The sequence below is a fragment of the Alligator mississippiensis genome, chromosome 13 (genome assembly GCF_030867095.1).
Source record: "Alligator mississippiensis isolate rAllMis1 chromosome 13, rAllMis1, whole genome shotgun sequence".
NCBI classification, from domain to species: Eukaryota; Metazoa; Chordata; order Crocodylia; family Alligatoridae; genus Alligator; species Alligator mississippiensis.
Window position 1 is genome coordinate 10873212 of NC_081836.1, and position 25265 is coordinate 10898476.

The 25265-nt window shown below is 47.2% G+C and overlaps 2 protein-coding genes across 10 annotated transcripts in view; one reads left to right on the forward strand and one right to left on the reverse strand.

Annotated features, from left to right (window-relative positions):
* PIK3CD (phosphatidylinositol-4,5-bisphosphate 3-kinase catalytic subunit delta) overlaps positions 1 to 13391 on the forward strand; it is an 86566-nt gene extending 73175 nt beyond the window's left edge. For all 5 annotated transcript variants that reach the window (XM_059716400.1, XM_059716397.1, XM_059716398.1 and 2 more), the window contains 13 exons: positions 471 to 530; positions 790 to 957; positions 1927 to 2048; positions 2209 to 2352; positions 3253 to 3352; positions 4507 to 4685; positions 4890 to 4999; positions 5552 to 5630; positions 6439 to 6606; positions 7363 to 7486; positions 9144 to 9289; positions 10280 to 10412; positions 11521 to 13391. In XM_059716400.1, the coding sequence (XP_059572383.1) occupies positions 471 to 530; positions 790 to 957; positions 1927 to 2048; positions 2209 to 2352; positions 3253 to 3352; positions 4507 to 4685; positions 4890 to 4999; positions 5552 to 5630; positions 6439 to 6606; positions 7363 to 7486; positions 9144 to 9289; positions 10280 to 10412; positions 11521 to 11658 (1671 nt within the window). In that variant the 3' untranslated portion in view covers positions 11659 to 13391. The remainder of the gene's footprint in view (positions 1 to 470; positions 531 to 789; positions 958 to 1926; positions 2049 to 2208; positions 2353 to 3252; positions 3353 to 4506; positions 4686 to 4889; positions 5000 to 5551; positions 5631 to 6438; positions 6607 to 7362; positions 7487 to 9143; positions 9290 to 10279; positions 10413 to 11520) is intronic.
* Positions 13392 to 13509: 118 nt separating this feature from the next.
* Positions 13510 to 25265, reverse strand: part of CLSTN1 (calsyntenin 1) — a 62690-nt gene continuing 50934 nt past the window's right edge. For all 5 annotated transcript variants that reach the window (XM_059716404.1, XM_059716403.1, XM_059716401.1 and 2 more), the window contains 8 exons: positions 24279 to 24436; positions 23454 to 23602; positions 21622 to 21848; positions 21048 to 21218; positions 20309 to 20454; positions 17893 to 18028; positions 16815 to 16999; positions 13510 to 16084 (listed from right to left, as the gene is read on the reverse strand). In XM_059716404.1, coding sequence (XP_059572387.1) covers positions 15887 to 16084; positions 16815 to 16999; positions 17893 to 18028; positions 20309 to 20454; positions 21048 to 21218; positions 21622 to 21848; positions 23454 to 23602; positions 24279 to 24436 — 1370 coding nt within the window. In that variant the 3' untranslated portion in view covers positions 13510 to 15886. The remainder of the gene's footprint in view (positions 16085 to 16814; positions 17000 to 17892; positions 18029 to 20308; positions 20455 to 21047; positions 21219 to 21621; positions 21849 to 23453; positions 23603 to 24278; positions 24437 to 25265) is intronic.

The window sequence follows — 25265 nt, forward strand, 5'->3', positions numbered from 1 at the left end:
TAGTAAAGCACTGGGACAGGTTACCCAGGGAGGCTGTGGACTCTCCATCTTAAGAGGTTTAAGACCCGGCCAGACAAAGCCTTGGCTGGGATGATCTAGTTGGGGATGGTCCTGCGTGGAGCAGGGGGATGGACTAGATGACCTCCTGAGGTCCCTTCCAACCCTCATTTTCTATGACTCTGTGACTGTCTCTGCCATCCTTGATGGATTCTTTCCCTTGGCTTGCCTTATGGCTGAGCAGGCTGGCACCCCTTCCAGTTTAACTCTGCCGGGGCACGCACCGCCACTAGGAAAAGGAGAAATGCAGGGTTTATCATGCCTGGCTCTGGAGCAGGGGGGTCCACAGGGCAGTTCTGTGCTAATGGGCTAGGAAAGAACTGGGCCTTAACAAAGAGCAGCTGCTGAAAGTGGGAGTGGGCTGTGCAGGCCAGGGGGGTAGACGTTTCACTCAGCCCGTGCCTGTGTTCCAGCTGCTGGATCTTGGGAGGAACGGAGAACACAGCCGTGCCACACTCGACGATCCAGAGGAGGTAAGTGCCTGACACATGGATGATAACTTCTAGGAGAGGCCTCCCACATGAGCATGGCCTGACTTTTTCTGGTTTCCCTGGGGTCAGCCCTATATAGCAACTTAGTCCCATGCCCGTCCCAGCTTCTTCCTCCACCTGGGTTGTGTGGCTGTATGGCCTATTCTGGCCCCAGCCTTTGCAGCTTCTCCTGGTGCATGGAACGAATGGGGCAGGCCCCTTTTGATTCAGACTGAGCCCTGAATGTGCCTTCTCCTGGCAGAAGCAGCAGCTGAAGGAGATCCTGGAGCGAAGGAGCCACACTGAGCTCTATGAACATGAGAAGGATTTGATGTGGAAGATGAGGTACCACATCCGGGACCAGTACCCAGAGGCCTTGGCGAAGCTCCTGATCATCACTAAGTGGAACAAACACGAGGACGTGGCCCAGGTGAGGAGGCCGCAGGGTGGTTCTGGCCCAGGAACACAAGGCATCAGCCCCAGTAACAGGCTCAGCAAGGAGCTGGGGGCAACATATAGGTGTCCTCTCCCCTTTGCCCTGCATGCAGGTACTGGGGTGCATCTCCTTTGGGCCCTGAGAGCCCAGGCTTGGGGACTGTTATGGTGCAGACAGCCAGTGTTGTAAAGCTTCCGGATGAGAGGAGGAGAACTGTCAAACAGCTCCGCGGAGCCCGAGTAGCTCGTGCTCCCCTCCCAGCCTTTGCCACCATCACTGTCTCCATTTTAGTAATGCTGTGAAACCCTCTGACAGACTCATGGTATTGTCATGTCAGGAGCTCTTGCAAAGCTCCGGTCTCCCAAGTGCTATTCAAGGCAGTAGTGAGTGACCCCCAGCAAAGGAAGGTGGAGGGGGACTAACGTTTAGTCTAAAAAAAATCAAGCATGTCCAAAGGGAGATAATGAGCTAACTCAGCAGGTTCTCATGAAGAGGATGCTGATCAGTCCCCACCATATCCATGGGGACATGGATGAGAAGAAATCAGTTTAATGTACATGCACAAAAGATTGAGGTTGCATAACAAGAAAAGGTTTCTAACCCTGAGGGAGATGAAACACCTGTCTGGGCCGTGCAGGGAGGGAGCGAGATTCCTATAGGAGATCCCTGTGTGGGAAGCTCCTTAGAGCAGGTTTGGCAGAGCCCGTCCAGGGCAGTCGTGGTCTGCCGGATCCTGGCTCAGTGCAGGGGTTGGGTGAGGTGGCCTCTGGAGGGCCCCTCCAGCCCTACACGATACTGTGTCATTGGTCCTAGCTCCCATAGGCATTTACAGGCACTCAAGTAAAACACCAAGCAAAATGCTTTGGACTACTTCTGCCTCTTGGGGTGTCTTAGCCCCTGCCCCCGCCTCCCAACCCTTCCTGCTCGGCCTCCTTACCCAGCGTCATGTTCTTGTCCCTGTAGATGATCTCCCTGCTCCACACCTGGCCAGAGCTGCCTGTCCTGAACGCCTTGGAGCTGCTGGATTTCAGCTTCCCTGACCGTTACGTTGGTTTCTTCACTATTAACTCCTTAAAAAAGCTGACGTAAGTGCCCGGCCCTGGGGAAGCGCAGGGCCCCTCCCCTCCCCAGTTGGCTCCTAGACTGCAGAGGAGGATCATGAGCAAATGCACGGGCCTTATCTGCATGTTTGTGCGGGCCTGACACAGCGAAGGTGACGTCTCTGATCTCTTTTCAACCCCCCAGAGATGAGGAGCTGTTCCAGTATCTGCTGCAGCTTGTCCAGGTGCTCAAGTACGAATCCTACTTAGACTGTGAATTAACCAAGTTCCTGTTGGACAGAGCTCTATCCAACTGCAAAATAGGGCACTTCCTCTTCTGGCATCTCAGGTAAGGGGTGATTGACCAAGTGCAGGTCAGACCCACCAAATGACATCGTGGGATTATTTTGCGGGGTGTTTCTCTCACTGATTCTCTATCAAGTGGACTCCTTTTGCAAGGGCAAAAAACTAGGGGGTGACTTTGTTCAAAGCTTCTTGCGGGACTTAGGAACTTCAGGCCAGTGGATTTTCAATGTAACTTTTGATTCCTGAGTCAGCAAGGTGCTCTGGACGGTTTTACTCACTTTTTCTCATTGTCAGCTCCACAAACTTGCCCTGAAATTTGAATGGCAAGAAGTTGGCCCCTTTCTTCCGTTCAGATTATAAAGTTTCTGGACAGCCTGGAGCTGGTGGGCACCCAGCACTGCATTCACTTGTTCAGGGAGGGATGGGAGGTGGCATCAGTTTTTTTGTGTGGACACGGCGATTGATCTTAAACCTGGCTCATATCGGTTCAGCTAGCGCCTGCGACTCCGTGTGAGATCCTGATGCAAACTTGCCTTTTTGGGACAGGATCCATCCTCCTCCCTCTGTCCCTTACTGCAGCCATCTCAGCGAATGGGGTGCTCACTTTTGGGGTGCCTTGTAGGGCCTGATTCTCAGAGGGTTGGGGGCTCATGCTAGGTCCTCAAAATCAGCTGTTACTTCCTAAATTGGGGACTTCAGTGGCCAGTGCTCAAAAGGCTGTGCTCATGGCAGGTAAGGCTGAGCTAGTTAGTCGTCCAGAAATAAACTTCATTGCTTCAGGCACTGGATTTTACTTGAGTTCCCTCTGGGTTTTTTTGCCTCTCCATCATATAAAAGGAATCCGAATGGAGCCATTAATACTTGTCCTGCAATGGCCTGAACGGCAGCTGCAGTCACTAGCTGCAGTGAGTCAGGTTAGCTTTAATCTCCTCCTTGTCTGTAGGTCCGAAATGCATGTCCCAGCGGTCGCTCTGAGGTTTGGCTTGATCTTGGAGGCCTATTGCAGAGGCAGCACCCACCACATGAAAGTTTTAATGAAACAGGTAAGGGCTGCACTCAGCTGCTTGTCACGGGGGGGTGCTTTGAGCGTAGCACTAGTCTGCACAGTCACTTTTCAGTGGAGTGGCTTCAGTGCCTTTGTAAAAGCCTGGAGTTCCCTGCCACATGTGGTTTCCATTGCCCCCCACCCCTCCCCTTCCTAGAAAATTGATCCAGGTGAAGCTGCAGTCTTTGCAGCCGTGCTGAACACACAGAGCAGTCGGCAAGAGGGGTTGCACTGCAGTTTCCTGTAGGCAGAGCTCAGTCAGAGCTCCTGACTCTGCTCTTGATTTGTAGTCTGAGCTGGGCCAGGTGATTGTGCTGCTCTGTTTCAGTTCCTCCATGCGGGCATTTGTAAAGTACGTCCCTGTCACTGGCCCAGAGGTGCGGCAGAAGCTCAAAATGTTATCTGTGACCATTAGGAGCACAGGTCCATGAAATGCCCTGTGGTCATGACCTCATCCTAGGCCAAACCCAAGATACAATTGTAAATTGAGTCCCTCTCTCGTGACTCAAGGCATAAACGTGAACTTCAGCTCCTAAGAGGAGCTTGCCCACCACCAGAACCCCCCAAATCATACTGCAGGAGAGAAGACACTTTAACCCTGGGGCAGTGGGTTTGCCAGTTTTCCACCAGTAGAAAACACCTGGCCACCCAGCTCCCCGATGGAGCTGCCCTGTACAGTCCATGCTGGCAGTTCAGAAGTAGTTTGGCTCGGTGACGCAGGAGTGCTGATGAAAATGAAGGACCCACAGGACTGTTAATAGCACCGGCCAGTGCATGTCAGCTTTGATCTCCAGTGCTTCTGCCATTCCAGTGCTGGGGTCCCTACACCGACCTGCCAGAGCCCTTCACTCCTGATTGACAGTGCCCTCTGTTACTCCATTCCCCCAGACTGAGCCGCAATACTCCCTGCTCCTTCAGGACAGTCCTCCAGCTCAATGCAACCAATGCAACCTACCTCTGCCCTGCAAAACTCCCTGCGGTTCCAGCTATGGCTTGCCCTAGAGCAGATGCTGCCAAGGCACTGCACTGCAATGCAGTGAATCGCCCTGAGAGGCAATGCTTGACTTCTCTTTGTGGCCCTGAACACTGTCAAGATCCGTATCTTTGTCCGGAGGATTCTTCTTGACCTGCTTTCCCCTGTCTCCGCACCAGGGGGAAGCACTCAACAAGATGAAAGCCTTGAACGACTTTGTGAAAGTGAGTTCTCAGAGGGCCACCAAGCCCCAGACCAAGGAGATGATGCATGTGTGCATGAAGCAGGAGACCTACCTGGAGGCCCTTTCCAATCTCCTTTCTCCCCTGAACCCCAACATTATCCTTGCTGAAGTGTGGTAAGGAAGGGTGCTGCATCTGCAAGGTGGAGGGTTGTGTTGCTATTCAATAGGAAAGCCAAAGCCACTGGCTTTCCTCAGGCCTCTGTGCTCACCACGAGCGTGCTGGGAGCACTTGAGGCATCTGCATTCGGGGCTTGAGCTCCCCCCAGCCCCGTGTCCCACCAGGCCGGGCCTGAAGGGGTTTTTCTCCTCCTTCCTCAGTGTGGAGCAGTGCACGTTCATGGACTCCAAGATGAAGCCTTTGTGGATTGTGTTTAATAACGAGGAAACGGGCGGTGGTGGCGTGGGCATCATTTTCAAAAATGGAGACGGTGAGTCCTGAGCAGAAGCACAGCCCCCAGCAGGCAAGCAAGGACATTACACTTTATGCAGAGTCCAGGGCCCACCTGGGCGCTCTGCGTCCTGCCGTTGTTGGGTAGCTAACAAGAGCAGGGAGGCCAGGACCTCGACAGCAAGGGGTCCCAGTGGAGATGTGACCTGCAGCCTGCCATTGCTGAGGGGTGCTGTAGTTCCAGCCTTTCACAGCAGCAGCCACTACATTTGTCACTGCCAAAACACCTTCTCTCTTTTTAATGCTTAATGGCTTCAGCCCCTTTGAGAGGGGCCTGGTGAAGCATCCCAAAGTCTGCCCTGGGCACAGCCAGTGGCAAATGGATTTGCGAATGTGTGCCCTGCCGAGCACTGTGGAGGAGGGGCAGGGCACCAAAACTTGCCAGGTGGTAGGGACACTTGTACCCCCTGATGGCCACTGCAGCAAGTGATAAAAACAGCAAGTGCCTCCTCCATGCACACACCCGTTGCGGGGAGAAGGGGAGGGAGCTCGGGAGAAAGCTAACCGGCTCCCATTTGTGATGCCTGAGCAGATCTCCGCCAGGACATGCTGACGCTACAGATGATCCAGCTGATGGACGTACTGTGGAAGCAGGAGGGCTTGGACCTGAGGTGAGTCACTGGTGCCTGCACTGAGTCACTTTCCATCGTCTCACATTGCCTCTGACTTGCGGTTGAGGGGGAGAGCTCAGAGATCCCGGCCGCAGTCCTTTTTGGCAGGGGAGATTGCTTATACGACTGCCCTGAGAAGGAAGCTGCAGGGTGGTGGGAGACTTGGGGTTGAGCAGAGCTGGCAGCACCCGCTGTGGGTCTGGAGTGGGAAGGAGGTGGGGACAAGTGGAGTGGGGTGAGGGAACTTTCCATGTGCTCGAGAGGAGCTGCCCATGGTTGAGCTGAGTCTGTTTCTGGAGCCATAGTGGTTTTGGCCCTGACGTGGTACTGCAGGAGGCAGAGTCACCAAATGGTGAGAGCAGGACTTGAGCAGTCCTGGGCTCCACTCCCGGCTCTGCTGCTGATGCACTTGGCTGAGTCACGGTGGCTTCTCCGGCCTCTGCTGCTTCCCCATCATCTTTGGGTTGAGACAAGGGGGGCAGAGCCCCTGGGTAGGCAGGCCTTTGGGTGAAGGCATCTCTTACATCTTTACACCCAACGGCCCGAGGTTAAAACTGCCCTCAGCAGCTGTTGGAGTCACTGGGACTGGCGGGCATTTGTCACCCTTGCGGGATGATGCCTGCTATTGGCAAGGTGACTAAGGCCTCTCAAAGCTTCCTTGCGGCCGAGCATGAAGGCTCGAGGCTGGGCCCGTGGGCCTAACCCCTGCAGTTCCCACTTGGTGAAATGGAGGAGGAAAGTCCTAAAAGCAAAGCCAGGTTGACTCCGGGCGAGGTCTCAGTGGAAGGGGTTTCTCTCGTCTCTGCAGGATGACCCCTTACGGCTGCCTCTCCACAGGCGACAAGACGGGGCTGATCGAAGTGGTCATGCACTCGGACACCATTGCCAACATCCAGTTGAACAAAAGCAACATGGCGGCCACCGCTGCCTTCAACAAGGACGCACTGCTGAACTGGCTGAAATCCAAGAACCCAGGGTAGGTGGGACTGTCCCAGCTGCGCTCGCCTCCGGCTGAGACTCTCGCGGTGGCTTGGCTCCATTGCCACCTCCTTTCTTGAGTGCTCAGCCGGTCCATGCTCTGCTTTGGACTTCCGCAGCATCCAGCAACAGTGGGGTGTGGGCAGCAGCTCTGGGCTGTAGCTTCCTTCTCTCACCTCTGTTATTCCCTCCTCGGAGCCTGATACGCCTGCAGGCATCTCCCCTGAGTCTCTAATGTCCTGGGGTAGGATCAATTCAGCCCTTCCCTGAGATACAAAGAGGCTGTTTTTCCCAAGTTTGGTCCCACACTGGAGGCTTGAGAAGTGTGGAGCTCAGCGCCCACTGCTTCATTTCGAGTTGCAGATGCTCTGTACCAGTCAAGCTCAGACACTTGATTTGCTATGGGAGAAAGAAATGCAGGGGGTCCCACACCCTATCTGAACCTACAGGGACAGTTTCAGGGGGGGGCAGGATGGAGCCCAGCCCCACCAGCCATCCAGTCCTCTGGAGCTTTGGATACCTGGAAAATGGTCTGATGCCACCTGATTTGGTTAAGGCCAAGCGAAGAATTGTCCCCTCCAACGGGACAGCAGAGAGGAGATGGACTCTCTGTAGAGGGTAGAGCGAAAAAACACTTCTCTACTGAGCTTGTGCCCAAGCCTGGCTCAGCAGGTTTCCATGGGGGATACTAGAAGAGAAGGAAAGCACCTGAGGTTTACAGCAGGACTGACCTCTCGTTGTTTCCCTCCCTCAGTGAAGCACTGGAGCAAGCGATCGAGGAGTTCACGCTCTCCTGCGCTGGGTACTGTGTGGCGACGTATGTCCTGGGGATAGGAGACAGGCACAGCGACAACATCATGATCCGGGAAACTGGCCAGGTATGGGTGTGGGGCTGCTGGGACCCAAGCGCTCACAGCTGTCTGTGCAGATGGTGGGGGGAAGAGGAACAGGAGCAGCCCAGTGGGGCCATGGCTCTCCACAGCCCTGTGAACCAGCCAGTGTGAGAGCCACTGAGGCTCAAGTAACTGGCCCTTTACCCATCACCCAGGGGTCAGGCTGCAAAGGTGCTCCTAGGAGCTCACCCTGGCATTGGACCCATTTCCTAATTTGCAGTTTTTTAAATGCACCATCGAGCCTCCTTCCCTGCACCCTTAGCAGGCTGGTGTGTTATCCCTGCTGCCCCTCTGGTGTCTGCTCCTGTAGAGCCAGGTGGTTACTCTGGCTTCCCATGCTGAAGCTTTCCTGTTGTGCCAGGAGGCCAGCGGGCTTTTTACAGGGACAGCAGAGATGCTAGAGAGCAGGGTTACCTGATAGGACTATCCTGTAGCTGCTCCTGAGAAAAGTGTCCTGGTAGCTTGGGGGGGGGTGGAGGGGGTTAACCTTCACAGCCATCACTCTGGGGACACAGGACAAAACTGGGGAAGGGAAAGTCCTTTTGCCCACAAGCCACACACTGGACACTGCCGCTGTCTCCAGGGAAGAGATGCTTGCCACAGCTCATGTTCAGTCTGTATAAACGAGCTCTGAAAGGCACAGTGGGGAGATGCACATCGCTCTAGGCAGATGGACTCTGCCAGAGCCTGCTCACGTAGCTTCCCGCAGGCCCCACTCTTGGCGCTCACTGCGGGAAATCGCTTTGGTAGAACCAGCGCAGCTATTGCAGGGGTGAGAAACCTCATTGAGACCTAGTGAAGCCTTTGCTGTGGGGCTGCCCTCTCCTCCTACAGCCAAGGGGCAGTAGATTGCAGAGAGCCTGGTTGGTAAGGGGCTGCCTTCTTTCCCAAGCACATGCTGAGAGGACGTTGAGGGTTTTCTCTGCATTTAATGACAGTGAAAGGGTGACCTAAGACCCTGCAAAGGGAAGGAGGGCACTGCATGGCTGGGGACAGTCTGCTCCTCTCCACTAGGGGGTGCTGGCATCCTTCAAAATACAGCTCCAGCTGCTTGGTGTTGCTGTCAGGGTTAGCGCAGCTTTGGAAAAGCCCCGATCCCTGTGCAAAATCCTCTTGTTCCCCTTACTATGGAGGAGATGAAATCACTGGTTATTTGCCTATTGAAAACCTAACCAGAGCAGGATTTTGTAGCCATGTCAGAGGGTATCCTGCTTCCAGGCCTACCCTGGGACAGAGCATTGCACTTGGGAGTAACCACTGGCCCGTCTCTAGCTCTTCTGGCACCAGCAGTGAGTCTTGCCAAGGCTTTAGAAGAACATAGAAGTCCCCCAGGCATGGCAGGGGCTGCTGAGGTAAAGTCCTTCCCATCCCATCCAGTATATAAGTTGCATCCCAAGCATCACCCACATTGCTTCATAACCTGATGAATAAACACAGGGACTGGCCTAGGAAAAGCAGTTTCACCTTCCCCACAGGACAATGTCTGGCTGAAAGGGGGCAACAAATCCCAGGCACTCATCGGGCCCCAGTTATTTAGAGTAGATCATTCAGACCCACCCATGCGTCCTGAGACGGCAGGAGTTGCTCTCCCCCGTGAGTCATCATATTGCACTTTAACAGACCTTTTCCACTTGAATTTCAGCTGTTCCATATTGATTTCGGCCATTTTTTGGGGAACTTCAAAACCAAATTTGGTATCAACAGAGAACGGGTCCCTTTTATCCTAACCTATGACTTCGTGCACGTAATCCAGCAGGGGAAAACGAACAACAGCGAAAAGTTTGAAAGGTAAGCAAGCACTCCTGGCTAACAGCCCCTGGTCTATCTGAGCCCCAAGGACGCTGCTTGTAGCCAGTGCTGCCTGCCTCGCAGCACAGCTGTTTGGATGCAGCATTATTCCCTGCCCTTTACACTGCAACCACAGGGGTGATTCAGCCTGAAGGAGGGAAGATGTGATTGCTTGTGTTTGAAATGGTCTGGGGTCTCCCCTCACCCTGCTTGAGCAGGCAAACCCAAGGATATGTCACTGCTACTGCTGCAGCTGTCTGCCCTCTTCTGCTGAGCTTTTGGTTTTAAATGGATGTATTTGGAGGACACAGCTCAGCCCTGGCCTTTCCTTGATGGAGCTTTGGGTTAAAGCAAGAGGTGTGGGTCTGGAACGGGAGCAGTGGCAAATGCTGCCTTCTGGCCTAGACTGAACTCAAGCCACTGGCATTCGTGCTTCCCAGTGCTCTCCAACGTGCCATGTTTAGGTAAGCAAGTGGGAGGCACTGATGGTCCCTCAGGACATCTTTACACATGCTCTAGGGCAGAGGGGGTTGCACTTGAACTAGAGCAGCTCCCAGAGCCTCTGTAGTTAAAGCATCTGCAGCATCACGTGTATTCAGCATCCTGTGCTTCAGCATAGCAGCCAGAGTGTTTGAACAAGCTTTACATAAAGTGCCCCACTGCTATTTTGAAGCACAGGATGTTGAATAGATGTGAGGTAGAGGCTGCTGGAGCACATTAATTAACACACTCCAGCAGACATGATTAATCGAGTCTGCACTGACCTATGCTAATTAGCACTTATCAGAGCAGACATCTGGCACGTGTATAGGTATCCTCAGAACACATCCACACACAGGGCAGCAAATACATGTGTGCACAGCTGGTTACCAAGGTGTAATTCAGCAGATGGAGCAGCTGACACCAACTTGCAGACTGTTGTGTCTGGCTTGGGAACACGCTCCAGCTGCTGCCCTTACTTCCTCTGCTCCCCCTTCTCTTCCTGAGCAGATTCAGGGATTACTGTGAAAAAGCCTACATGATCCTGAGGCGCCACGGTCTCCTCTTCCTGCATTTGTTTGCACTGATGAAAGCTGCTGGCCTGCCAGAACTCAGCTGCTCTAAAGACATTCAGTATCTGAAGGTAAGAGAGGATGGGCATGGGGGGGAGGGGGGAACAGACAGGGCAGGCACTCAAGGTAAGAGGTGGCTCAGTATGTAATCTTGTATTTTAGAGAGGATGGGAGCTGAAAGAGCAGCCTGTTCTGCAGCTTGCTTCATGAAAGCAGGGAGTAGCTAGTCTGGCACTGGGCTTCTGAAATGCCTCTCGGCTTTCCACAGTTCCAAATCACCCCATGCAACGAGTGTCACTTCTTTATCAGCTCCACGGTGCTCAGCACGTCTGGCAGCACCAGCGCTCAGGCTGGTCCATGTTTTTCTTCATCAAACATCTCCATAAGCTGAGACTTTTAGGAGAGGAAAAAAAAAAATCCTCCTCCACCAGATGGCCTTGAAGTGGCTCAAAACAAGTACAAGTAAACCAGCCCTTGACCACCCTGTGGGCTTTTCTTGTAAATCACTTTGCATGGTTGGCAGTAGGACCCACTTCTATCCTCGGCTCCTTTCCAGCCAGCTGTTGTACACAGCTGCACTTAGGTAGAGGCAGGGAGGGAGGTAATGGTTTTGGGAGCAAGCCAGTAGGAGGCTGGTGTGTTTGATTTTCTCTCTCTGTTAAAGTCTCTCGTTTCTCACCTGCCTTTAAATCTGGCCTTGTCCAGCTGCACTAAGTGTAACAATACATCCCATCTGCCCATAACTTCACCTGCTTTAAAAGGGGCAGAGGAGCTGCTGTTCTGGAGCAGGCATCAGCTGTTTTTTGTTACAGCTGCAGGGCTCCAAGTCAACCAACTGAGCTAAACTACCCTAACTTGGAGCAGAACAAAGCAGGGTTATAATTGGAGCATGTCTATCACACCTGTATCACAACAGGATCATGCAGACTTAAAAGCTGTGTGGTAGCAGCCTGTGTGGGTATGCTCTGACTGATATGACTGTTTCATACACAACCTGTTTCCTTTGCTCCATCAGGAAAAGAGGATAGGGTGACTAATTGCCAAACATGAGCCCTGGGAATGCTCCGCAGGAGGCGGTGCACCCTTGCGGTTAAAGGTTTTGCTGGGCTGCGCTGCCAGACGGTCATTTTGCTGCAATGATAGCAAAGCCAAGCACTCATTTCTGCCTCTTCCTTTCAGGACTCTCTAGCACTGGGAAAAACAGATGAGGAGGCGCTGAAGCATTTCAGACTAAAATTTAATGAAGCCCTTCGAGAGAGCTGGAAAACCAAAGTGAACTGGCTGGCGCACAATGTCTCCAAAGACAACAGACAGTAGAGCAACTGACTCAGCCTGTGCACTTGCTCTGAGGGAATGTAATGGTGTCTGCACTGATGCCGGAAGTTGCTGCCTATGGTAGACAGTTTTCTAAAACCTGCTGAACGTTGCCACGTTAAGAATCCCTCACCTGCATCCTTTAGAGATTGTGTTCCAGAAGTTTCTGCATGCCCAAAAATTGTTGGACCATCATGAGCTGCATAAGCCTGTCAATTGTAGATCATGCGAGGCCGAAGGAGAGACGAGGCAATATAATTACCATAGCCAATAAAAGGTAGGTAGATGCACTATGACCGTAAGAACATTACACTTCAGAACATGCTTAAAATACACCATTTAAATGGAAGAGTCGAGGCAGTTGCGATGTAGTTTAAAACCATACGCAGGCGGAGCGTTTCAGCTATGTCAAGACAATGCTTTTATTTGGAGCTGTGCTCCAAGACGGACGTGTTTCAGCCAGCAGCACAGTGAGTTTTTAAAGCCAGGCAAGAACAAATACTGCACTAGCACTAAATGGAAAACGTTTACTTGTGGCATCAGACATTAAGCCTGTTTCTGTGTAAACAAGGTGGAGGGCCTGGCTTTGCTGTTGGGCGATTGTCTTTGGTGGCAGATCTCCCAGCGCCTTGCCCCTACCCATTCAGGGATGTATTAATAAAGCTTCACCAGATGGTTGCCTGATTCCAGACAGACTGGTGCCTGTTACTTCTGCACAGTAGAGAGATCACATGGGCAAACTTTGACGTACATATGCTTTTCATAATTGCCCAGTAGCTGGGAAAGATTCCTGAAGTTTCATATTCAGTAGGGAGGATGGTATCTGTTGTAGTCTTCAGTAAACTGGCCTGCCTTACTGAGGAATGAGTGCGGGGTGCACAGACGTAATAGCTCAGTGTTCAAGGAAGCAGCGTGGTGCTTGCCAGCTCTGACTAAGTACACCGTGCACTTTCAGTCAGACCTGGAGTCCTGTTACTGGTTTAGCCCCTTAACAATTAAGACCTGAAATGCACTGCTCATCCAGCCTCTCTACTGCCTTCAGTTTAGGCTTTCAAAACATGTGTTTACACTCTCAGGCCCTACTCCTGTTTTGCAAGGGTTTGGAGCAACACAGATCAGTGGCATCTCTTTTGTTTTTAAAGTGCAATAAACCAAGTTACATCACAACGAACAGGCAAAAAGTGAAACATTTGTGAGGTGCTCTGCCCTAAAAAGGCACTGCTGCAGTCCTGCAAATCAACTTACCTCCAACAAGTCAGAATTGAGTGGGCTTTCTTCCTTGGGGGCTAGTGAAATGACTCTTGCTATCTTGTCTAGCAAAGTAACAGGCTGCTGGACCCAGTCAGTCAGGATTGCCTTTCCCATGGTGCAGAGCAGACTCTTTATCTGATCTCCTCCACAGCAAGTTGAGGGGAAGTGTAGGTTGAAGCTTACTCAGTCAGACCCCACTGTAAATAAATCTACTTGTACAACGAATAGTTACATCCTTTAACAGTGATAAGCTTTACTTTGCTACTACTTCTATTTATTTAGGGAGGTGTTCATGACTTCTTGCTGTGTGTGAACTGATTGTGCCTAGTTTGCTGCCTTTGAAAAAATGATTTATTTTTTTAAGCCCCGCATGGTTTTTGAAGGAGAAGATGTTTACATGTTCGACTCTTCAGTTACTTCTAATCTGTGACTTCAGGTGCATATTTGTAAGTCTAAAAATAAATATTATTATTTGATAAATTGTACACTAGTGCGGGGCAATGTCATTCCATGCTTCTGGGTGCTAGTTTGTTATCCTGCACGGTAAGTTATTCCAAGATGTTGATGGTGGTTACTGGAATTAAGAAAGGACAGCAGACAGTCTTTAGAACCAGAAATTTATTGTAGCTTATAGACTTTCCAAACTGACCTATTACCAATATACACATCTGAAAAGTTATACCCACAGTGGCTACAAACTGCATCAGAAAGTTTACAACCTTTCAGCATTAGCATTAAATCATGATCAGTTTTAGTCCTAAAATACAGCAGCTACAGTGACAGTATATGGAAGGATAAAGTCTTCTACACATTGACATTAACACAGGACAACTGTCAGACATAAGTTAAAAGTTCCCCAGTTTACTTAAAACTAGCAGTTATGTTACCACGGAAGTAATCAAAACCGGTTCCCCATTTTAGAAATCTAAAATTTTACATTAAAAAACAGTAAGCTAATTGTGTCTGTTCTTCCCCTGCTTTCAGGTCCATCTAGTATTGTAAAAGGCACTCCTCAGAGTCAAGCTTTACTCAGATAAAACCCACCACTAGGTCCCATTTCAAACACTGGGAGACAAGATGTGCAATAGGTAAGAACAGGTCTGCTCTGTAAATGAAACAAGCTTTTAGAAACAGCTGGCTCTGCCTTCCCTTTTACCTGTTTGTTTTCCGACACCCCACCCTCCACCCCCCACTCAGCTCTTCGGTTGTTCCTTTAGCAGGTTTAGTCATTTCCCCATGGGATTTTAAATCTGAGCCACTAACCTGCTTTGGCAGATGTGCTGTGCACCTAGAGAGCAGGCAGAGAACATTTAGTATCAAAATCTGGAACTTTGCTTACCATAATGAGGAGAAACTGGAGCTGTAGTTTCATACTGCAAGTAGACAAATTGCTCTGTAAACCACCACCAAATGACAAAGCAAATAAGCCGATATTCAGAATTCAAGGCTCTGACTAGGACCAAAAGTAAGTTCAATGGAGAACACGACCTGCCTTACGAAAAATCTAGCCTCACCACCATGGGGTCATAACTTACTTTTCGTACCTTTCAGCCATTCCTTTAAGAGTCCTTTGCAATTCCAAGTTAGAGAGCTTTGATCAACGACAACCAAAGTCTGCTGTGTCTTGATACAAAGAGTAACTTGATTCACAAGGTTTTCTGGTTGGATAATGTACGCTATAATTTCACCAGCAGGAACACACATTTACTAAGTGTAAACAAAAGGCTTAGTACACCAATGGTCCATGGTACTGTACAAGGAGCTACAGGGAATGAGCAGGAGTGTGTCTAAAAGGAATGAAGTCACTATGCCCCCCCCCCAACCCTCCCACCCCCAAAATTAGAAAAGTTCAAAATCCAAAAAATAAACCCCGATCTACGCCGACTGGCAGCCAAGGCGCACAAGGACACAGGTCTCCAGCTTTCCAGCCTTGGTGACCATGAGAAGACTCAAGTGAATAACCTGCCCTGGCAGCAATGTCAACAGCGCAGCAGCTTTGGACTACAGCAAGCCCCACGCTGATTAACCGGGGCTCTGGCAAGAACACTTAGCACAGCAGCAGCAGACTGACTCGCCCCACATCCAGGTAGCCTTTATTTTTTCCCAGTAACCCTTATACTGAAATGAGTTAAGGACCAAAGACCAACTGTATTAGGCAGGGCAGTTGAATCTCTGTTAGAGATCCTGAAAAGCCTTTACAGAAAGTCACAGGCTTGTCTGTTCCCTCTGCAAAAGTAAAGGGGGGAAAAATCAACAGAGCAGGGCTTGAGTGATTATGGCAGTCAAGGCCAATGACACTTAATACATCTACACTAGATAACTGTGCCCATGCTCCTGCTGCAGTAGTTATGAGACGTGTGTTACTTCATGCTTCATGATTTTTACCTTTAGCATGTTTTAAACCCCAATCCCTGTTTTCACTACCACAAATGACATAATTACATAATTCCAAGATATTTACAAAATATTAAAAAGTCTGTTAATCTTCTACATATTAACCTCATTCTGCCACTTTACACATGCACTAGTTTGGGAAAAAATAAAATTCACCAGGCTGAAATGAGCAATGTTACCCTTTGTCAACATGTGATCTTTGCATCGGTCAGAAAGAGGAAGAGGAACAAAGCCAAAGTCGCTTCACCGGGCAAAGAGACAGTCCAGAGACTTGTGTGCAATGGCTACAGATCTGCAGAGTCACTTAGCTGAGATGACATGAAGAAAAAGTGCAAGGTGGTTCCTCACATAGTGTAAAAAAATCCAGTCACTGAGGCATGGGGGAGGAAGGAGAGGTGCTAACCACAATTCTAGAGACAGCATTAGAACTAGCCAATACCACACACACACACACACTGGGAGGCGCGCTGGTCGGAGCTACTGGCCAAATGACTTTTTTTTTTACACCATGGATCCTTAGGAACAATGGAGTGGATTACAGTGGAGTCTTCTTGAGCAGGAACAAAGACAAAGGGAACAGCTGGAATCAATAGCTGAGGGTAGAGTCGTCCCATTCCAGCTGTTGCTGTCTGTTAACATTCTGTTGGTCCTCTTCCTGCTCCCCTTCTTCCTCCTCACTACTTTCAGACTCTGCACTAGTGATATCATCTTCTTCCTCACCATCTTCGCTTTCTTCCTCCTCCTCCTCCTCTTCCTCCTCACTGCTGTGCTGGTCCTCATACGTCTGTTAGACACAAATTAGCCATTGATTTCACAGCTGCCTACCTTCCTCCTCCCCCTTTGCATTAAAACAGAAGGCGCTATCCAGAGGAGCAGTTTGAGGAAGTTCAGCACATAGCAGGCTATTAGCAAAATGCAAAGCAAGTGCCTCTGAGGTGGTGCTATGGTTTTTATAAAGATACCAGCCACTCCTGCCACTTTTTAGAAGAAACCCGTTCCCCGTGGTGATCCAGTACTTCACAAGCTACTACTGAAAAAAGGATCCTTGGATGTCAACACACAGCAACATTAACTGTTTAAAATCTCATCGTTTCCTGCTTTTCTACATCAAAGTATCAACCTGCATCAACTGGGAATGAACTATGCCAACAGCTTAATGGAAAAGCTAATGTGGTGTGGAGTTTGGCATACCTCACTCATTGAATCAGCCACTCAGACTCATTACTGGCCTGGCATAATCTACGGGTCCTCCTTTGAGCAGCTGTCTACCACAAAGCCACGCCTCACTTAAGAGCACAAATCTAAGTGCCATGATGGCTAGTCGGTCCAAGGAATTGATTCATATTTTCCTGGGTCTAGTTAAACAAATTGTCGAAGTTTGCATCTCCCAACCTATCCCATGTTCTGCGATTTGCTCTCTTCAGTGACCCTTTGCAGAAGCGTGACTGCCATAGCTGAATATTTTACAGCCTGGAAAGCGGCATTTTAAGAAAACGCCAAGACACAAGCCTTACCTCCATGGGGTTCACAGTGATGGTCAAGGCAGAGTCATCCCAATCCATCTCATTTTCTTTTCCAGTATCCTGGTCACGCATCGTTCTCTGATGCGCAGCCCGGATTCGGAAGACTCCCAGGATAATCATGAAAACCAGGAAACTCACACAAACCACGATCACAACAGTCGCAGTACTTGGGACAACTGTAACAAGATGAGAGAAGGACCGTTTACGAATAACCAGTCATGCTAACATGCTGCACTTACAAAGAGCTTTCCAAACATTAACAAAGTCTCATTCCCCACCCACAACAGGAAGTGGATAAGCATAACCCCCATTTTACAGATGGTAAATGGAGGCAGACTGAAACTTAGTGGGAGAGCAAGGACTGTGGCCAAGAAGTTCCTGGCTCCCACTCAGCTCATCATGTTTTTCTGTTGACAGCACAATTCAGAGCACCAGATTTATATCTAGCTCAAGTCACAAGGAAAGTTGGTGCCATTAATCCAGTCCAGTGAACAAATGTTCACAAAAAAGCGAATATGTCATTTCACTATGGCTAGCAGCATCTCTTCAAGAGGCAGAAAGTCGCACCTATGCTCACAGGGCTAGAAATGAGTAGGACTGGCAGAATAAAATCAGCTCCATTATACCCAACTTTAGTTAGTACTAGTAGGGTTTCTAAAGGCTACTGAAAAACCATGCAAGGGGAACCGTCACTCAGTTTTGGACAATGGCTGAGTTCAAGGGAAGAATGCTGAGATTTTCCAAAGTATTCTTCAGAAGCCCACTCCCAGCTCCTCAGACTCTTTTTAGGATCGTATACTGCACCCTCCCATACCAATATGCATCTCAGCTCCAAAATTACTGGGTTACACACACAGATAAAGATCCTGCTGCAGTCAGGGGAGAAGGCACTTTGTTTCTGCCACTGGACTGGCCTCTTTGTAAATCTCCAGCCGACTGTTCATCTCAGCTGGAAGGAAGATTAGTTTAATATGCTGCCTGTCTCCAGACAAGAATCTGAAGCAACTTGAATGCTCTGCAGCAAGAAGTCACCTGGTAGTTTAGCAATGGTGGCAAGTGATTTTCTTACCTGAAAACGGGTGGGGGTTAGCTAGGTTGTGACCCGAGAGATCAACAAACGTATGATGCACTGGGTGGACAAACTGTGGTTGGGCAGCTATATGATTAGCATGTTCAACTGGGTTAGCTGTGTGGATAACATTCACCTGAGAACAAAGGGAAAACGTCAAACTAGGGAAAAAGAATAGCTTGCCTAGGCACTTGGTCAAATAGATATGCTCTGGCTGTAGAGTTGGTACATGCCCCTTCCATAAATCACATTTGATTTCCTAAACTGTGTCTGGTTATAGGTACAAATCAGTGTGCAGACACCATTTTTTCAGAATAAGAAAGCTAACAAGTACATACTGAAATGGTTACATTATTTCTCATTCACCTATTTTGTTATTTCACCACGTGTCTGTATAGACCGAACTTCAGCTAACAGTGATGGGTAAATAAATCCACATGACAGACAAGGCAGAAGACGCTGAGGTACTTTGAAATGCCAGATACCACATTTCAGAAGTTTAAACACGGGTCCCAAAAGAGATTCTTACATTCAGACAGGCTCAGCTGCAAGCAAGTTTCATGTTTTGGTGACCACTCCCATCCTATGCATAACTTAATGAGTCCCCCTTGGTGCTGGAGCATGATGTGGTTTGTGACCAGCTGCACAGCAGGAGGAGTAGAAGTGTAACATAGGGCAAGGACACCTTTGCCAGTTTGAAAGTTGGAGGGAGCTTGCCTCAGTGTTTACAGTACTTCAAGAAACAAATGCCGATTAGCCAATCATGCTAATAAAGTGTACTTAAAAAAAATAAAAAGTTAGCCTGACAAATTCAAGGGCATAATTACAAAATAGATCCATTACAGTGGCAACAATACATATAAATAAATGACTTCATGCTACAGCAAAACGTCACAACTTTATTATCCCTCAAGTACTGACTGATGTAAATGTACATCAAAGCCTGGCAAAGACTGAGGGTTAACTAACTTTGAAGTTCACATCAAGAAAAGTCATTAATTAGATTCTTCTGCAGATGGAATGCAGTTTTAGCCACATTACTCTCTTCTTTTCCAGTGAAAGCATGCAGGGCAATATACTTCTTCCTTTAAATCTCTCCCCTATAGTCAGCATTAGTGTTTTAGATCAATCTCTGTATTATGCAAAGTAGAAAGTAATAAGCTTCAGAGCTAGATTTTTATTAGTTCCTTAGTCACCTAACTAGGATGTATAGCAGGGCTTAGCTGCTTAAGGTCCAAAGAGCAATTCAGATTAGCCCAGAGCCAAACTCACTAGAAACCTCTCTTCTGTGTTCCTGTACATGCTCAGGAACAGGGTGGATTTGATTTGAATCAAATCCATTTAAATCTCTGGTCAGGAAGCCTGGATTTAATCATTGTCATCTACAAAAAGTGCATTCTTGTTGTTTGATAGCCTTTATTCATTTAACTTCTTGAAACTCTGCACTTTTAGAGAGTGGTAAGGACTTGCAGAGAGACAACAGGGATGATGGGTGGGTAATCAAGGTTATTATCTTTCATCTCCATATACTGCTGTTAACAAGGATGTCATCTCTGGAGACACCAATACACGGTTTGAGAACTGAAACTAAGCATCACAGAGATGCTTAATGGGATCTTAATCTAGACTGAGCGCTGAGTCCCACTGGGTAGAATGGTTCTCTTTAATCTTTACTAATCTAAAGAGGAGACTCCAGGAACTGTATAAGATTCAGCCCCTAATATAGTCCATGGCCTGTTGTGACCTATTTATAAAACTTTTCTAAAACAAATTACATGGATCTCTCAAAGTTACAATTCATATTCCATGATGATCTCTTTGAGCTTTAACGCATCTTAAATTAAAACTATCTTTATATAGGCGTTTTATTTTTTAACGCATCTTAACAAAAAAAAAAATTAGAACATGATTAAATCAAAGAAATCTGATTTAAATTAAAAACATCAAATTTTATTATTATTATTTTTTAATCATTGATTTGTATCCACCCTGCTCAGTAGGGATTTGCCTGGTGGACTTAAAAGTTGCATCACAGCGCCTAGGTCCTCCCTAAGCTCTACTGACATTCAAACTGTTACTAAGCTGTGCCTCAGCCCCTGGAGAGGCCTTCACATGTAGGCACACAAAAAACTAACGTGCTCTGAGTTAAGCTTGACAGCAATGGAGAGCAATGCCCACCAACAGCACTTGAACACTTAACTACACTTAGATTAGTGGGTGACATGTTCAAAACCCTCCTCACCCTAAGGAAACAGGAACAGCTTCCTTACAATACCTGATGAATGCCAGGTCTCAGGGACACGACTTAATTATTTACAGGGCAGAAACAAAAGCAGTTACCAATAACAGTTTTAAAGCAAATTTCAAATACGCAGGTTCCTGACAACCTCTGAAAAGATGAGATCAACTCACATACCTCCACTTTGAATTCATTGCTGACATAGCGTCCATTTAGCTCAGAGCAGATCAACTTGAACTTTCTGTCAAAGAGGGAGACAGTGTGCCAGTTTCGGTAGCGTATCAAATGCAAAACCTCCTCATAGCTGGCCATTGTATCAACCCCTGGAGGGAAAAAGCAACAGCTCTTTGTTACAAAAGTAGATTGTATTCAAACGCTGAAAAAACAAGGACGATAAAATTTTCACACGCGTAACTTTATTTCCCCGTTTGTGCCATGAGTACTGTTGTGGGATTCATGAAATGATTTTCCTTGTTGACACCTGCATCTTCATTACAATTACATTATTTTTTCTAACCCCTGACCACTGACAGCTTGTCAAAATCAGTCTTCAAAAGGAAAGAACCAATGTATGCACTAGGTCATGGGGTTATCCACAAGACAAGCAAGCTTTTTCTTTAGTGGCACTATGTTCTTCAGGTCTGCAAGCTGACTGGAAATTTGGGATGAGGTAGCAGATTGGAGGGGAAATCCTGCTTTCTGCATTTTTCAGAGCTTTGCTAGAACCAGAATTTGCAAAAAGAACAAATGTACAGGTTTTTCAGACAACAGTTTTGGGTTCAAACTCCATTTTTTACTAAACAAGACTCCCCCGAGGTAAAGCCTTATAAGGTGAATATTTAATAAGCACAAAAATCACAGGTGTCATTATCATTAGTAACTTCCTTACACAAAGCCAAAGGTCGCAGTCCCTTACCAGTGATGATCATGCCAAGGTTTGAACTGCTCATCTCAATGCCTTTCTGTTGTAATCGGGTCATATCAACCTCCAAGCTTTCTTGTTCCTGATTTAACTCCTCTCCCAGCACTGTGACCTCGCATGTATCCAAGTTGTGCATGATCTCTTCAGACACTAAAGATTCTTGGACTGAAACGCAAGAAAAAGCCAGTTACAATAAGAGAAAAGTCAAAGGTAGAAAGGATGGAATAGGAGCTGTAACGTCACATTCAAGGAAAGCTCTTCCCGTCGGAAAATGTAAAAAGATTTGGGCACAAAAATCTCCATTTAAGAAATTCCATACAAAAAAAATCCTTGGAGAAGATCAGTCTAAGCCTGTTCTTATTTCTGACTGAGGCTCTACATATCCACTCTCTCCACAGGCCTGCCTCCCCATTCCTCTACTGTGATACTGAAAGAGGGAAGCAAACAGTGCCATAAATGCAGCTGCACTGGGATGGGGATACCCATGCATGAGGGAACCCCCATCACTGCAAAGATCCTTGTGGGGAAACCATCCAGAACCTGATGAGTAAGCAAGCGAGTCTGTTACCTGTAGGATCTTCATCTCCATCTCCTTCTGGCTCCACTTCCCGAGTGATTGTGCTGATTATGCGAAGTTCAGGGAAGAGGGAAACACCCTCAGGACTCTCAAACTCTGAGGCAGAGCGGGCAAAGTGGTTAATGCCACTCAAGCTGATCTTGGGTTCCTCAGGCTGCAAGACCATTACATACCCCTCCACAAAAGGGATGGAGATACAGGCCTCTTCATTGAAACACCTACAAGGTACAAAAGCTGTTGTGTAGTACTAAAAACAAGCATGATTTATAGGCGGCATCAATATACTATAGTAGCATCAAACAGTTAATATACAAAGAACATAGCAACCATGTAATTAAATACACTCTCTCAGACCCAAGGGTGCTGTAATGAAACCATCAATTGTGTAGAGTGTAAAGATGGGTATCCACCAGAGACAGAAAAATGTTAAAATGAATTCTTTGCTCACTGATGACATCTTGCCCCATTTTCTGGGCTATGACTAACAGCCACAGATAATGCCAGCAAGGCAGGCTGCAATCCTGGAGACATCCTTACAGTATAACGTTTGCACCAAAGAGCCTCCCCACTCCTGGATTAAGATCACACTAGCTCTTAAAGAAACAACGAATGCCAGATCAACACAGCAGGAAGAATAAATGAAACTGGAAACAATGGCTGCCATGCCTAATAACAAGGCTGGGAAAAGCTGAATTATTAAAAAGATAGTGACGGTGCCTTTCCAGTTTCATGAAAATGTGGAAGGTCTGACACTGCACTATGTAGGACTTAGTTCCGCACCAGAAGCAAGTGCAGCCGGGAATTACAAAGTGATACTTTGCTTAGGAAGACTTCATATCTTTAAATCAGGATATTCCAAGTGTTGCTTTGGGATATATTCAAACAACACTTGAGTGGGAAGCCAGGAAATTCAAACCCACTGAGAAATTTCAGATGAAGCTCTGCAAAACAGCACTGCCAAGTCTGACAAAAAAAGCCACGTTCAAGTGTCCGAATAACCTATCACTTCCTTTTAATCAGCTGTCTCACACAGGTGCTTTTTGGCAACCGCTATCTGCAGCAGTGGCCTACGGTGCCCACTAGGGCACCCTAAGAATCAGTGCGCGTGCCTGTCAACACAAAGCGCTCGGAAGAACAAATTCAGGGTAGAAAATTTTAAAGCTATTGCTTTCCAGTTTGCCCGTGGTAAACCCTCTCAACCAACAACTTCAAAACTTTCCAAAACCAAATCTGAAGACATTTTCACAGCAATCCAAGTAAATATGCATGAATTTCAGGCCCTTAAGGCTATTATTTACAGCAAAAAGATCCTTTCTAGAAATCACATTATTTGAGGCATTTCCTATAACTGAAATGCGAGCTGCAGATGCCCAAACTGCAGGAACAGCTAGGTACTTGGCATCAAATGTTTGCTTTGATAATTAGAACAGTGGTTGCTGATCCATGGATCAGACCCCCTTCTACAGTACAACATCCAATCAACAGTTCAAGGAGAGAAATCAGCTTCTTTGTACAACAGAACAAACCCTGAAAGAGTCACTGGCTTAAAAACTTAACCAAAGTTCATTGAAATTGATGGTTCCATTCCCCTCAATGCTCCAGGCACTAGATCAAGGCTTTCAAAAACAAAGGCCTGCATAAGTGACCACTGCAAGCTTTACAAAAGGGTCTGAAATTAATGATCAGTGAGATTCAATTAGGCCAATGCACTTGGAGTATAACGGTGCCTTTCTTCCAGCTGCAGCATCATGAAGTACAGTTTCGTTTATTTAAAATAGGACCTATTTGACTGTGCTGTATCAATTATTTAAAATAGGACCTACTTGACTATGCTGGTGATTTTGAGCCTCCGGATTCCAGGTGTTGGAAACTGGCGGGAATTCAGGTAGGAGATGTGCTGCATGGCCTTGTCAAACTTCTCAATATCATCCCCTTCCAATGTCACTGTTGACTGGCTGGGGTTCATATGGATCTAAAAATCATTCCAGAATATGGGAGGGAAAAAAAGAAAAAAAGTTCCAAATGCTAATGTGCTAAATTAATTAACACACCAAGTTTAGGACTACTTAAATTGCCAAGTATTGGATAATCAGCATTTACATGCAAAGCAAAAAGGTTCATTATTCAATGGCTGTGCAAGTCACTGTTTAACTTCCCAATTAACCCAAAAAGGTAGGTCAAACGTTTAGAGTATTTCACTATCCAAAGAAAATCCTATGAGCTTGGCACAACACTGAAAGAAATCAAGCTAACAAGTGAGGAAACTAAGCTTTTTTTCCACAGCCTAACTAAACTACAAGTACGTTAGGCCTATAGTTTTCAGTAATTACCCTAGAAGTCAAATATATGTTTAGCACTTATGCAGCCATCCACATTTTCAAAGCTCATCAAAGCCAGGTATGTACCAAAAAGGATGGCTGGTGCAAGTAAGTTATTTAGGGGTCTGATTTTCAGGTCAGTTTTATACGGGCTAAAGTTGTGGCATGGATGCAGATACACTGACGAAAGACAGCTTTTTCCCCAAGCGCAGCCTTTTCTGGTTGGTAGACTGAATAAGCTGTATCAGTAAAAGCCTCACCTATTATCAGATAACCTTTTCTTAAGAAATTGCAGCAGATGCACTTCACTTAATCTGTGTGCCACTTTACCTTCATGCCTTTGCCAATGCCATCTGCAGTTTGTACATCCAGTCCTTCCTTGCAAGTATAGAGGCAGTCTATTACCTTCTTGTTCTCAAGTTTACCAGAACGTATCATTAACCCAGCCAGATTGCCTCGGAAAAACTGAGCCATGTGGAGTTCACCACCTATAAATGGAAGTGGGGGGAGGAAGAAAAAAAAGAAAAATCAAGCTTTACAGGCCTTGGTCCTTTTCTTTTTATCAACTGTGCTTGGCTGGACCATAACGTATGTCATGCAGGTTAGTATATATCCCTTGTGTTACCCTTGTGATTATGTTCAAGCATAAAGAAAGAATTAAACAGTTCATCATGCACATGGCCTTCAGAGTACACGTGGCCATCCTGAACTGTGAAGCTGAGGCTAACGTTTCCATCACAAATGCTATTTTTGCCCATACAGCGAGGTGGTGTTCTTAAAGGAGACCAAGGCTCAAGTTTGAGAGACCTGTAACAAGACTTCTGAATGCTCATGTAACATCTCCATTTGTCATTAACTCTGGAAAATTAGCAGAACCCCACGGGGTAGGAGGGAAGTATATCCAAATACAATTCAGGGCACAGCAAGTATGATGGATTTTGTGGCCAGGTGGCATCATTATGATCATCTTGTCTATCCTTCCTGTTTAATATGAGCCAAAGAATTTCAACCAGTCTTTTAAGCTCATCGCTAATTAAGCTAAAGCCATTCAATTTCAATTTAAAGAGTCCATATGATGGAAAATAAACTACAACCCTCAGGAACTGGTTGCTATAATTAAATGCACTGTTAAAAATTTGCATCTTTTTACAGTTTAGATGAGTCTAGCTCCAACTTTCAGCCATTGGACCATGTTATGGTTTTGTTTGCCAAATTAAGTCATCTGTTATTAAAAATCTTCAAAAACTGTACAGAACCAGTAAGAATCCTAAACATACTCCCTCAGAAATATGCAGAAACATGAAATCTCTCAAGCTA